At 38.9% G+C, this 13,913-nt stretch overlaps 1 protein-coding gene and 1 long non-coding RNA gene across 3 annotated transcripts; both read left to right on the top strand.

Annotated features, from left to right (window-relative positions):
- The first annotated feature begins 2,548 nt into the window (after window positions 1–2,548).
- atp6ap2 (ATPase H+ transporting accessory protein 2) lies at window positions 2,549–9,486 on the top strand. Of its 2 annotated transcripts, XM_078262256.1 has the most exons (9): window positions 2,549–2,657; window positions 4,697–4,827; window positions 5,431–5,559; window positions 5,675–5,770; window positions 5,883–6,020; window positions 6,369–6,422; window positions 6,517–6,666; window positions 6,763–6,882; window positions 8,600–9,486. In XM_078262256.1, exons 1-9 carry the CDS (start codon window positions 2,582–2,584, stop codon window positions 8,792–8,794), a joined length of 1,089 nt encoding a protein of 362 aa, XP_078118382.1. In that variant the 5' UTR covers window positions 2,549–2,581; the 3' UTR covers window positions 8,795–9,486. The 2 variants fall into 2 exon arrangements, with proteins under 2 accessions (XP_078118382.1, XP_078118383.1); XM_078262257.1 differs by lacking the exon at window positions 6,763–6,882.
- A 1,039-nt stretch (window positions 9,487–10,525) lies between these two features.
- Window positions 10,526–12,630, top strand: LOC144525438 (uncharacterized). The gene is made up of 3 exons (XR_013502686.1): window positions 10,526–10,627; window positions 11,370–11,459; window positions 11,959–12,630. It is a non-coding gene; the product is annotated as an uncharacterized LOC144525438 (long non-coding RNA).
- Window positions 12,631–13,913: the final 1,283 nt, after the last annotated feature.

Here is a 13,913-nt window from a genome sequence, read left to right as displayed (position 1 = left end):
AACTATTTAAAATGTAACTGTAACGGAATACAGTTACTCATTTGTATTCTGAATACGTAACGCCGGTACATGTATTCCGTTACTCCCCAACACTGCAAATTAAGTGCCAATCACATTTAACCCCTTTAAATTGGTGATTATTACTGGATCTTTTGGCCCTGTGTCAAAATATAGTTTTAAAATGATGTCTAATGAAAGACCAAAACCCAGAATTGATCCAACTAACAAGTTCTGTCTGTGTAACCATTGTCTGATTATATACAAAATAACTTCTAACTCTAGTTTAAGTAACATTTATTTTAAAAGATTGTCTGTGGAGGAACAAATAGGTTTTGAGCCACATACAGGGTAGAGAATCGGGAATGCATTTTTGGTTTTGTTCTTTCATGGGATGAAAAATATAGACTATCAACAGGTTTATTCAAAACCACAAACATAATTTAATACAGGAAAAACCTGGGGCCATGTAGTATAGTCCAGTTTGGAGTACTGGTTCATATAAAGAGTGTGACTGGGTACATTCACAAAGTACAGAGAGTGGGAGGAACGTAAAGTTAGGGAGGGGCACAAGACTGGCCCAAGGCCCCTCAGTAGGCTTATCCGGCAATGTCTGCATAACATCCTGAATATGCTTTCAGTGTCTATAGATCACCACTGTTGTTCAATCAAGCATTCAAGATCTGGACTTCAGTGGCTGTAAGGACTGTAGAGAGGGGAGGTTCTGCAGAATGCATTATATGAGTAGCTAATTGTCACCATGACGATATAGCTGAGCTTCAACAAAACTGAAGTAAAGGAGAGCCACACAAGGCAGATATCCATAAGTATAATATAACTAAATTCCCAACTGCTCTATCTCTGCAGAGTGGATGCAAAGAGATCTCTGGCAGGCTGCCAAGAGCCAGGCCAAAATGTAGGGGGGTTTGAGCTAATCCACAAGCTGACAATGGAGCTTTAGAATGGGACATGGGCAATCCAGCCCCTCGGGCCACAAATAAACTCCTGGAGAAATCCTCTGAGGTAAAGCAGACTAAAATCATCATTAGGCTCTGGGATGATTTTAAGATTTTTTTTAAATGTTGAGAACAACTAAGAATGCTTGTTTTAAAGATTTTTTTTTCAGCTGATGCATGTAAGGGTGGAGAGATGGGGAATGACATGCAGCAAAGGGCAACAGGGTGGAATTGAACTCTGGGCAGCTGCTGTAAGGACTGATCCTTTGCACATGGGGCACACACTCAACCAGGTGAGCTATCAGGGTGCCCCAATAATTTTTGTTTTATTTAGCAGCCAAGTTCAGAGAGGTTTAGGGAGTGAAGTCTAAGCTGAGTTGGCCCATTTCACATACCAGGTAAAGGTTATGGAGTGACAAGAGGCTGTCACACATCTAATTGAGATGCTGAAAATAGTTCAGTCTGGCAGACATTAGTTTCTCAGTCCAAACACAAAAACAATATACTAAGGCAGAAGGTGCAGGAGCGCCACACTTAACCTCAAGAGTGCCTCTCTGACTAACCTCCCTCTTTACTGAACAGCAGGATGTTCAGAACACAAGCCCTTTATAACCAGCTATTATGGTTTTCTAAATGGATATCATATAGGTGAGGTATTGTGAGGATTACATTTCATGGTCATCATCACCCACCCTCTATTGTGAAATTTCTTTTCTCCTATAATAGTCAGTAAAATGCACCAGAATGGGAGCAGGTAGACCTAAAAAGGATTGTTTGTGTGCAGCTTCATGTGGTTGTTAGTGTATAGTTCATGTAGATTTCTCTGCATTATTAACTTGCTCCAGACAAAACCTTTGGTGAATTAACTGATGTATGAGATTTAAAGATTTGTAGTCAATAAATACATATTAAAATATATACTAGTCTGTAAAAATGTTGATAAAGCTGTGCTGCTCCAGTCCATATAAACACCTACCAAAACACAATAACAATTTCAGTCATACAGACAAGTTTTTGTTATCAGTTGGGGATTTCTTTGTGATTGAAATGATCCCAACTAGTTTGGACTATTTCAGGGCACCAACCGAGCCGATGCTTTTTTCTTGTAACTTTTTCCTTGTCAAAGTAGCCTACATTTGAACTGCTCCTTGACATCCTATCAGAGGAATACAAATACATACATTTGAGAGCCCTGCACAATACCATAGCAATGGTGGTGGTCTTACAGTACAGTATTTATCTTCTCCTGTGGTTATAGTTCATTTGTATGTCTATTGTTAAGTCACAGGTCTTTACTCTCTCATACATTTATTTTTGGTTTGGATGTTGTATTTTTGCCATAAAAATAAGCTTATTTTGTCTGATAAATTAAAAATATTTGAGTTAAAAGATTCTGATAAAGAATGTTAATGCACTTAACTACTAAGTTACAGAGAAAAATAAAAAATGATAGTACCCTGGATGTGTAGTACTATCCATTTTTATTTTATTGACAAAATGTAATATAGGCTACAAAGATACTGGTAAACAACAATAGCACACATAGATATACACACAAATATTCTCCCATCGTGCTTTGTGGTATTGTGACATCAGGTCAGCTGATCTCTGCTGCGCCAAGGAGAAAGATGTCGCTGACAAGCTGGCGAAGGATGGAGGCTGTTTTCTCCGCGGCGTTTTCCCTCTGTTTCCTTGTCACAACCGGTAAGAAATGTACAACGATGGGTGGTTAAGATTCACGGTTTGGGATGTGTTTTTTCTCACATACATATAACATAAACCGAGTCATGTAATGTTATCCACTCTGTTTGCAAATGACAACCTAGCTTGGAACATCGTTAGCATCGCCGTTTAGCTTACTGATAAAACATTATGCTAGGTAACGTTATAATACTGCCTTACGTAAATGAATGGGAATGTATGAGATAATATTACTATACTTGTAGTATTGGACCATTGGTTCGGCTTGAGCTTTCAACAAGCCGTTAAAAGCTGAAGATAATACTCTTAGCTTGTTGCTAACACTTAACGCATTAGCAAACTGCTTTTCCCAGGATTGCGAAGGCATGTCCCGCCCTACTCTGCCTCTGATTGGCTTACCCTGACATTACCCTAACCAATCCCACTTTTCTTGCCTAAACCTAACCAACCCATTTAGAGCAGACAATGAATACCAGCCAATCACAACGAGAATAGAGCGGGTCATTCCTTCCCAATACCTTCGCTATCCTAGGAAAAAAAGAAACTTTCAAACTGTGAACGCTAGCAGTAAAGATGAGAATATGTAACGTTACTTTCTTGCTCGGACTGTTCACAAATTGTTCGTGGTCATGTAAAAAATGAAAGAAAATGTACATTTATTTGCTTCCTCGGTACTGGTTGGTGGTTACTAATTCACGAAAGCCTGTGCTGTCATGTGAGAGGCTGTAAACTGGTAGTTCCTCTTTAACAGTCATCATCTCTCTGTCACGAGTTTATGCCTCAATTCATGTCGCTTTAAAGTTAGTGTTTTCTCTAGTCTGGCCCGTAAAATCCAGTCAGGCTGTGACTGGTGCTTGCTGTAATGTAAAATTAACATTTTATTCATAACACTACACTGACATAAGTGACAGCTTCTCATTTAAAAGGCCTACTTCTATTATTGCAAACAGCATATGAGGATAAAGGGGAAGAGCATTATCAGAATCAGGGTTATTGCCAAGCAGGTTTTTACATACAAGGAATTGGCCTTGGTGTTCTGGCATAACAATAAACAAAGTAAGAGAAAGTAAAATAAAAAGCAATACTGCAAAAGTCAGGAAACAGAAAAATTATTAGAAAAATAAACAATAAAATATGGAACAATACCCAGGCCATGTCATTATAATTAATGGATATCTCTCAGTGGATTATGTTTCCCAGTGTTATTGATAAAGTTGAGTTGTCAAAAGGGTAAATAAAAATATCTTTTGTCATACGATTTCATTATGGGTATGTTAAGCTGGTTCAAGTCCCCATATGGACCAAAGTATGGTGGTGGACTGGTAGCTGGAGAGGTGCCAGTTCACCTCCTGGGCACTGCCAAGGTGCTCTTGAGCAAGGCACCGAACCCCCAACTGCTTGGGGCGCCATGGGCAGCCCCCTCACTCTGACATCTCTCCATCAGTGCATGTATAGGTACTGAGCATGTGTGTGTACAGTAATTCAGGCCTGTGTATAATAATAATAACAACAACACAGAGTGAAAACATTGTAATTTCCCTTGCAGGATTAATAAAGTATAAATTATTATTATTATTATTACTTTAAACCTTGAATAGCCAGAGTTCTGGGAAAATAATAGATATTAACAAAGTTTCCACAAAAGCAACGCTGTGTTCACCTCCTCTTTCAGTCATTCATTATTCCCTACATAATAAATAATCAATAGTTCACTCTATGGTGAGGAGGACACAGAGGTTTCGGACACTTAATGGGTCACTATCGTATTGCACCATCGATGGCAGGTGACGTGCTGTAATATTCACATCTATCAATGGTAAAGCATTGCAAGTGGGATTGAAAGCAAAAAGTATTGTTCATGCCATGGACACTACTTTTTCTTCCTGTCGTGAGAATTTTTGAGGGCACTACTTTATACTGAGAAATTGTGAACTTGCAATATTTTTTGCAAGTCTGTTAGGTTGTGAAGTATTTGTACTCTTGGTCAATTCTTAATTTTCCACATGTTTTACTGGGATTGACAGTTTTAATTTTTGTCATAGGTGTACATGGAGACAGTTTAACGGTGCTGCAGTCTCCAGAGTTTGTGTCCTTCCAGAAAGGAGACTGGCCTGTCTCTGGAGAGAAGATCCCTGACCTGGTGGCTTTAACCATGGGCTTTTCTGTTCAAGAGGTGCTTCTTTATTTATTGAATGCTTAACAAGTTTAGTACATTCTGCAAATATGCAGCTCCTCTCAGCTTTACCGAGCTTTAAAATACCTTTTAAGCTTGTTGTTTAGCTCTCCGACCCGCAACTTTACAGTTATGGTTCACTCTCATGGCATCTGTTTTTTTTTACTCTTTTGGCATCTTATATATTTTTTTTTTTAGTTAAATAGCTCTAAAAAGCCCACTGTACACTACCTGCTCAGCACCAAACGGTAGACATACACAGTTAGCAAATAGCTGGTGAACATAGTGGAGCATTTAGAGCAGCTAAAGAGCCAGATGTTTCCTTCAGGAGTTGATAGACACCTAAATCGAAGCTAAAAGAGAGTTAATGGTGGACTTACATTTGCCACTTAGCCAGAAACACAACTCCAAATGAATGATAATGTTTTTCCGTAACTGTAAATAAGCAACTGTTTGCTTACAAGTTCACCATATCAACTTAAAAGATGATATGTCAGTGTTGTTTTGACAACTTGCTTAAGGCGGCCAAAATAAATAGTTATAACAGGTGTAAGCTTATGATTATGTTGGCCTAGCCTTTACAACGTGTGTTCATTTGTACAGGATCTGTCCTGGCCAGGCCTTCAGGCTGGTCCATTGTTCCAGCGTCCCCGGGCTAACGTACTGGTGGTGGTGAGAGGAGTTGATAGCCTGGCTCTGCCTCAGAGTGTGGCTTCCTACCCCTTGGAGAATGTGAGTTAGACTGCACTGTGGCATTATGATGTTTTGTACATCAAATAGAATATGTTACTGAAGTATGCAATGTAATTTGGCTTCGTTAGTCATTGGATCTTGTTCTTCCTTGCAGCCGGTACCCTTCAACTTGGATAGTGTTGCAGAGACAGTACACTCTCTGTTTGCGGAGGACACCCCTGTAGTGCTGCAGCTGGCCCCTAGTGAAGAGGTAATGCAAATATACTGAGACTGAACAGGGCATACTCACCATCTGTGACATCACTCTTAAGAGGCTCATCTGGTTGTTTAAAAAAAGAAAATCTGTTTGTTCTCTCTCTCAGAGGTTGTATATGCTCGGCAAGGCCAATGCTGTGTTTGAGGACCTACCAGTCACCTTGCAGCAGATCCGTGCCCGTCTGTCCCAGGATGGCTCTGTGCTGGCTTCCCTGCCGCTCAACTCCCTCAGCAGAAATGCAGAGGTCAGTTTCAAACAGCAACATCGTACCCACACAAGGCTGTACTGACTTTTTAGACACAACCACCATTTTTCTTTTTTCATGTACTTTTCAAAGACAAACTATCACTCTACCTGCTACATAGGGTGTTAAAATGCATTTTCTCGTGCAGTTAGCACACAGTATTCACCATATGTTGCTAGTATACTTAATCAAATATATCATACCTAGGATTCCTGGGAGTTCTGGAAATAAAGTGACCAGATTTACCTGATTGTTTTATTTGTCAACCTGAGTCCTTGAAATGTATCAAGTAGCCCACTGGAAGTCTGTTTTACCTTTTCTTACCTCTTTACTGTTTCTGCTTTCTAGGCTGATTTGCTCTTCCTGTCTGAGGTCCAAGTGCTGCATGATATCACAGCTCTGGTAAGTCGTCAGGGTTTGCTGATATCAGGCTGAAAATGAAAAAAAAGTTCATGCATTGTGGCTGCAGTGTCTTTGTCTTCTTCCCTTCTTGTAGCTGCAGAGACACAGACATTTGGCGAAGGACCACTCTCCTGACCTGTACTCCTTGGAGTTATCTGGTCTGGAGGAGCTCAGCAGACTCTATGGCCAAGACTCTCCCCAGTACCGTGATGCCACTGCCATTCTCGCCTCTGTTCTGCAAAAAGTAAGGAGACGGTCTTTATAGGCCTTATTTACAGAATCTTATCAGTTTTTTTTATTTAACTTCTGTATATAATAATACGTGTCTTTTTTATTGTAGTTTGGAGAGGATGTGTATGGTCTCTATGGCAACAGCGCTGTGGTGGAGGTTGTTACAGTTAAGACCTTTGAGGCTCCTTTAACCAGGAAGTCCCGTTCGATCCTGGAATCCAAACAGATTGTAAGCCACTTAACTGTTTGCTGAACTTCATTGAATGACATCAGAAAAAAAAATACAATCATTCAGGCGTTAGTTCTGATTTGTTTTGGGGGTTTTTTAAAGATAATTTTTTTGGATTTTTCCCCTTTATTTGATAGTGACAGTGTATAGACAGGAAAGGGGGAGAGAAAGAGAGGGGTTGACACGCAGCAAAGGGCCGCAGGTCTGATTCTAACCCCGGGCCGCTGCCAAGGACTCAGCCTACATGGGGCGCATGCTCTTACTGGGTGAGCTAGAGGCTGCCCCTTAGTTATGATTTGTAACGCATTATAAATAAGTTAGCTGAATGTTAGAAACAACTTTTAAGGTCCTTGCACACTGAGTCCGAAATTTTCGGACGTTAAAAAATAAATACAACCTCACTGTTGTGGCAATCATGTTTACACACTGCCTCTGACAATTTCGTCCGTCATTAAAAAAGTGTTTTGACAAGGAGAAGATGATCCTATCCAGAAATGCACCACAGAAAGACGCTTGCAGAGTGCAACGTATCATTTCATAACTGTCAACAGGTCAGATGGTAATATCCAGTAGGATTATGATGGGGAGAATGGAAGAGGGGAATATCAGAACACAGACAGAAAAAGGAGAGCAACAGTGTGGTGATAGAGAGAAAACAGAGAACAGAGAGAGAGGGCAGCGCAACTCTTTCAGGTTGCCGGGGTGCCTGCAATGCAACAAGACGCAGGCAGAGAGGACAGGACAGCCAGCGAGGTAACGTCACTGTCAACGGAGCGAGGCAAGGGATGGAGTGAGGGAGAAGGAGAGAGAGGCAGAGCGACAGCAGCGTCATATTTTGTATTTTTTATTTTTTTCACAACAGATTAAATAATATGCATCAGACTCAGTGTGCACTTCTGTGCGTGACAAATTTTTAGTAAGACAGGTACGAAAAAACGCATATGAAAATTTTGTGTACCTAATGAACTGGCAACTGAGTGGATGTTTGGCTTATGTGGATATCGTGCTATATGTGTGCTTGCTTTCTTTTTCTCCTGCCTCTGTATGTAATTGGAAGTAGAGTCTTGTAAGATGAGGGCTGGGCACCCCTTTGGTGTATAACGCTTTAGTAAAATGAATTCCCTCAGCAGACATGTCATAGCAGTAAAAGCACAGGTGAGCTAGTTTCACGGCTCTGGTATAGTATTTGCTGGCTCACTGTCATGCCTTAAAAGGACACTTGAAGGAACTGAGCCAATGTTAAAAAACTTGTTTGACTTGTACTTTTCCTACTTTGACAAGTCAAAAATGTCTGCTGCAAAAGGAGTCTATTCAACAACTGTAGTCTCCTACTCTGAGAAGCATAATTTAAACTACAATATGGCCTGATCAAGTACAATGCGTGTGTCTTGAGTTGTGGTGGTGTTATCAACGGGTGAAATCTGACACTGAACCAAAAAATCAAAACCCAAGTCGTTCATATTTAAGGTAGGACTGCTGTTAACCCCTTGTGGGAAGTATAGTCCCAGTTTCAATCCATGCTTCTTGGTTTTTATGACTTAGGTCTGGAACCAAAGAATGCTTTGATCAGCCACTCTAGTTAAAAGGGGTAAGGGGAACAGGGGTGAGTTGGTAGGGGGTGAGTCCTAATAGTTTTGTGAATGGATCTTATTAGATGTTGCCCTCCTTGACATTTATTAACCTATGCATCTACCTTTCTGGATTTTTCATTTTGCAGAGTAACCCTGGCAGCCCTTACAACCTGGCCTACAAGTACAACTTCCATTATGCTGTGGTCTTCAACATTGTGCTGTGGCTGATGATCGCTCTGGCCCTTGCCGTTATTGTTGTCGGTTACAACCTGTGGAACATGGACCCAGGATATGACAGCATCATCTACAGGATGACTAACCAGAAGATCAGGATGGACTAAGTCCTGACTATCAACACTCCAGCTATCCTCTTAGATCCTTCTAGTGAATGTTTGTGTTTTGTGTGAGGTGTTGTTTAGTGAAAAAAGCTTGATGGGAGGAAGAGCGTAATACTGAGTCACCTCTTGTTTACAATGCTGGCAGGATAACGTACAAAAAACATCAACATTACAGTAGTAGTTCTTAAACTTGCCTACGTAAATATATCTTCCACTGAAAAGAATTCTGACTCCCTCCCTTCAACCTCAGCTTACATCATTCCTTACTACGTTAATTTCTCACTAACTTAAGTTTCATTTGTTTCCCCTGGTGATTGCAACTATATAACTGTATTTTTTATTGTAAAGAGCTATTGTAATAATATGAAAGAGTCTGGTTCCTGTGTGAAATTGCTGTGCTTGTCTTGCTGTGTGAAACCGTTTTAAGTTAAATGAAATCTGTGTGTATATATTGAAATGCAACCGTGTAAGAAACGGCTGTACTGTAATTGTGAAAAAGATTTGTGCAGTGTTTATTCCAGGTAGGTTTCACCCTGCTTTCTATTCCAAATGGTAAATGCATATTGGATTACATGAATGTGATCATTCTGTTGGGTTGTTAGGAATGGACAAGGATAAATTAAGCTCTGTAAATTGCAATAAAATGCCTGACAATAAATGATTACATGGAGCACTCTGAATTGTGCTCACTTAAAGTAGCAGTGTTTCATTTCATTAATTGGAGCATTAGCTTGGTTTTGGAAAAAATCCTATTTGTACTCTTTCAAAATAACTTTTAACCTTTTTCACAACCTTTGTTTTTGCTTCTAAACCTTTACAAGTGTAGTTAGATGTCATGTTTTAGAAGCAGTTCCACCTAAGAGACATTTTCCTCCAAACTCAAATGCTTTGATGTAAAATTAGTTAATGTTTCACAAAAAAGCTTAGTTTTTTTCACCCATTACCCATCATCTCCTGACCCCTCAGATTAATCTTATGATTAATGCAGGGGCCTGCCCCCTAGATTGGGAACCACTGCCGTAAACTACAAAACTGTATATAGGTAGTAGTTAAAAGTAGCTCCTCCTCAACCAGCTACAACAGTAACATGCATTATTCTACAAAGTGTTTTTTATACTTTGAGTACATTATGTTGATAATACTAATGTACTTTTACTTAAGTAGGATTTTTAATGCAGGGCTTTTACTTGTAATGGAGTCATTTTTAAATTGTGGTATTTTAAGTAAAGGCTCTGAGTACTTACATTCCCCCTTTTTCTTTTTTACAATAATTCAGAAAACAAAAAGCTATAAAATGTATAAGACACTGATCTGACGATGGTATATTAACTTGGAGTCCCCTGACTATCCCTGATGTCCATTTAGAGTCCTCTCCTTGATTGCAGTCTGTTTTTTTCCACTCAATTTCTAAATCCCTTTGTTTACTTGTTTTTCTTATTTTATTTCTCCTTTTTCTTACTCATATCTTCACAATGTTACACTGTTAAAGACTGTTAAAAACACGATGCAAACAGTATCACTTGTTTGTTTTCTGTTACTAGTACCAAAGTAAATTACGGACCTGTTAAAGTGTTACCAAGAATTTTTATTTTATTTTATATAATCATTGATAAGGTTTCTAACCTTCCTGACTAATCTTCATTCTCTTTTCTATGGATAAAACTCATGTCCATCACGATATATTGTGTAACAGCTCAGCCAATCAGAATGCAGGTCGGGGCTTTAAGTCCCGCCCCTCGTATTATCCGCAGTAGTATGCTTTTGCTTCAACCAACGGACGAGGTTATCTTACCTATAACAGGAAACAAACAACCATGGTCTGACTGCTAATAAAAGGTAGGATTTGTTTATCGTTTTTTGTGTATTAAAACTATAGACTGCATTACAGTCTATGATTAAAACCTTAGATGACCGCGCCCACGATGAGGAGATACTGGTGTTTACATTGTATTCCACCGAAGGTTAGCATTACAGACTGCTATCTATCGCTTTGTTTTCCTACGTATGTTTACGGGCTTTGTCATGTGAACAGATGCAAATATAAGTAGTGGTGGAAAGTAACCAAGTACATTTACCAAAGTTCTTAAGTACATTTTTGATGTACCTGTAGGCTTACTCTATTTGAGTAATTTTATTTTATGCTACTTTATACTTCTACTTCACTTCATTTCAGAGGGAAATAGTCTATTGTAGTCTGCTTTTTTACACCACTAATTTATTCTAAAACCTTAGTTAGGCTACTAGTTACTTTCCATCCTTAAAATTAGCACCATCTTTACCAGCTGCATCTTTAAAGTGATAACCTACACACATAAATGCATCAATAATTACACCGAAATTAGCCCTTTTTACTTTTTTATTAAGTATACTATATTTCGATGCTAATACTCTTGTAGGTAAAATTTTCAATGCATGACTATGTAATTCTACATGTGGTATTGCTACTTTTATACGAACTGAGTACTTCCTTCACCTTTGAATACAGTAGGCCTATGTGAAGACAGGTAATGTGTTCATAATGATTCTGTAAGGCATTATCTTATTTACAGTATATCTTTTTTTTTATTTCACATTCCAGCTAGCATCTACGTGGTAAGGAGGATTCAGGCTTCCATTGCTGCAGGAGAGCAACTGGAAAAGCCCATCATAACACCATGTAGTGCTATTGGTAAGACAATAACGGAAATAACTTGGGAAGAGTTTAAAGACTAGTTGAAAAGAATAAACCCTGTATGAAAAATCTGAAGAATATGCAGATAACTGTTATTATGTTATGTTATTTTTTATTTGATTTGATTTATTTTGGATTTGACAGACAACATAATCCAAAGGATAACATGTTAAAGTGTGAACACTTATTTCCAACATGGTCCTTGGTTTTAGAACATTTAACACATGACAAAGACCTATTGCAGGACAAAGACAATAACATTTAACAGGTTCAAGAGCATTCTAAAATCAGAAAATCACAGATCACATAAAATAATCAGTCTACTCTAATTAAAAAGATTGGTTACTCTATTCCATAAAAATGCCTTAACCTGATGTCTAAAAGCCCCTCTGATATTTAAAATTTTGAGGGAAAGCAGATTATTCCACAATGTTATACCTGTATAGAAATACATGTACATGTCACTGCATCACATGGGTTTCTCTTTTCTACTTAGCTGAAACGAGAGCGGGACATGAATCGAGAGGAAACGCCCCAGCGGTTGCACTGAGCCCTAACCCTGATGAAGGTGTCAGTGGAGCAGCAGGCTCAGGGAAGTCCTCGGAGACAGCTTTGCAGAAATGTGGCTCCTGATGTTAAATATTATGCTGGACACTGGGCCTTTGGTCCCCACAACAATACATTATCCTGGATGATTTCATGTAGGCCTATATAGCCTACAGAACCATCTACATGCAATGGTCAACATTAATTTTGTCAAAACAAAAATTGTACAAACACACCCTTATTGACTACAATACAAAGAACATTTTCCACTGCTTTCCAGTGTCCATGCTGTACTCAATGGCCAATGTCCAGGTCCCAATGAAACACATTCTATTTCACAGCAGACATTTTGACTTACCATAGTTAAAAAACAGGTGCGACCAATAACAATTTCTCTTTTACATTAAGGTTTCCTGGTGAGCTACACACAGTATAATAGGCACCTGATTGTAATGGAGCCGTTTGTTATTACATTTATTTGGTTAGTCAACATGTTCTCGATGAGAAAGGCCTGTATTTATGTATTGCAGTGTTTGAAGGCTAACTCACCAACCTCCCTCCAGGGGCTGAGCAGGCCTGATGTTTCTGCTGCTGTATCAATAAATGAATAATACAAAAAGTTGCTACAGGGGTGATGTTTGCATATTTGCATTAGATAATTGTTATTAGGCTAATGATCAAGAAATGAAAAAACATTTCTCATGACATTTTGACTTGTTATACTAGAAAAGGCACAGCTGTAACTAAATATAGCAGGGATTAGGTACACTTAAATGGAATTCATCCATCATTAATGTTATTAATTACATCTGTGCCTTTCCTGTTCTGACTAACACATTATCTAATTGTACATTTATCCAATGTGCATTTATGTATTTGGTATGTTGATTGATTTAAAAGCATGCCTTGCAAAAAGGGTTTTTAAAAAAGATGAAGTTGGCTCCACATTCGCCTCCAAGTCTCCTTAAGTTTCAATTCCACCTTAAAAAATGCCTGTTTCAGCCATTGGGTGGCAGTGTTTATCGCAACATCGAGCCATTCTGCAGATCAGTGCAGATCACACGGCTTGTCCACAGTGATCGTGTTCTGCAAACTTTTCTGCCTAGTTATGCTTTCTTTGTGCATATTTTGTGTATTTAAATGACAGCTCTGCAGATCAGAGTAACTTTCATTTTAAAAAGTCACAAATTCGCAGGGCCTGTAGCCTACCACACTGTGAGGTGAAGATGACACCCCTTTGCAAACATCCACAGTACAGTTTTGGATTAAAAACCCAGCTAACAACAAATATAACAATTTAAAATTTTGTAAAATATCCAGAATTTGGTTTATAGAATAGCAATAGAAATTCCAGACTTGACCTTGCCCATAGGGGGTCATATATGGTTTCCTGTAAAATGCCTCACCCGATTCTCCCATTGATGCCCCATATGTCCAGATCTACTGTATAATATGTGATAAAATCCAGTTTAAGATCTTAAAAATAGAAAAATAGTTAAGCCAGATCATGTTAAGCCAGTACATTTGCTTAGGTGCCGCATATCAGGCAGTGACCCACATTAGGACAATCCACCCCCTACATCATGCACTGAAGCTATCCCTAATGAATCAGGTGACACATTCAACAGGAAACTATATTTGGCCATTAGGGGGCAGTGCAAAATCAACACTTGTTGCAATACACGGGTTTCCTGTTTACAAACATTACAGGGTGCGTGCGCATACCAGGGGCAGAAAGCCAGGTTGGTGAGCTGGTCCGCTACTGCAACAACCAAAGTACAAAGTATTAAAGCTTTCCTTATTGTTTGTATATAACTGCTGACTCAATAAAACTTGATTTTAGTTGGATCTCTGTCTTTAATTTTGCAGTGTTACTGTGATATACATGTATGGCTATAATTATCA

Source organism: Sander vitreus, chromosome 11, assembly GCF_031162955.1.
Source record: "Sander vitreus isolate 19-12246 chromosome 11, sanVit1, whole genome shotgun sequence".
Taxonomy (NCBI): domain Eukaryota; kingdom Metazoa; phylum Chordata; class Actinopteri; order Perciformes; family Percidae; genus Sander; species Sander vitreus.
This window is presented reverse-complemented; position numbering and strand designations above follow the sequence as displayed.

Bases quoted from the DNA above. Each gene is read 5' to 3' on its own strand.
- atp6ap2 (XM_078262256.1), top strand. From the start codon at position 2,582: ATGTCGCTGACAAGCTGGCGAAGGATGGAGGCTGTTTTCTCCGCGGCG. The intron at 5,560-5,674 runs GTGAGTTAGACT...TCTTCCTTGCAG, and splicing joins CTTCCTACCCCTTGGAGAAT to CCGGTACCCTTCAACTTGGA. The intron at 6,883-8,599 runs GTAAGCCACTTA...TTCATTTTGCAG, and splicing joins TCCTGGAATCCAAACAGATT to AGTAACCCTGGCAGCCCTTA.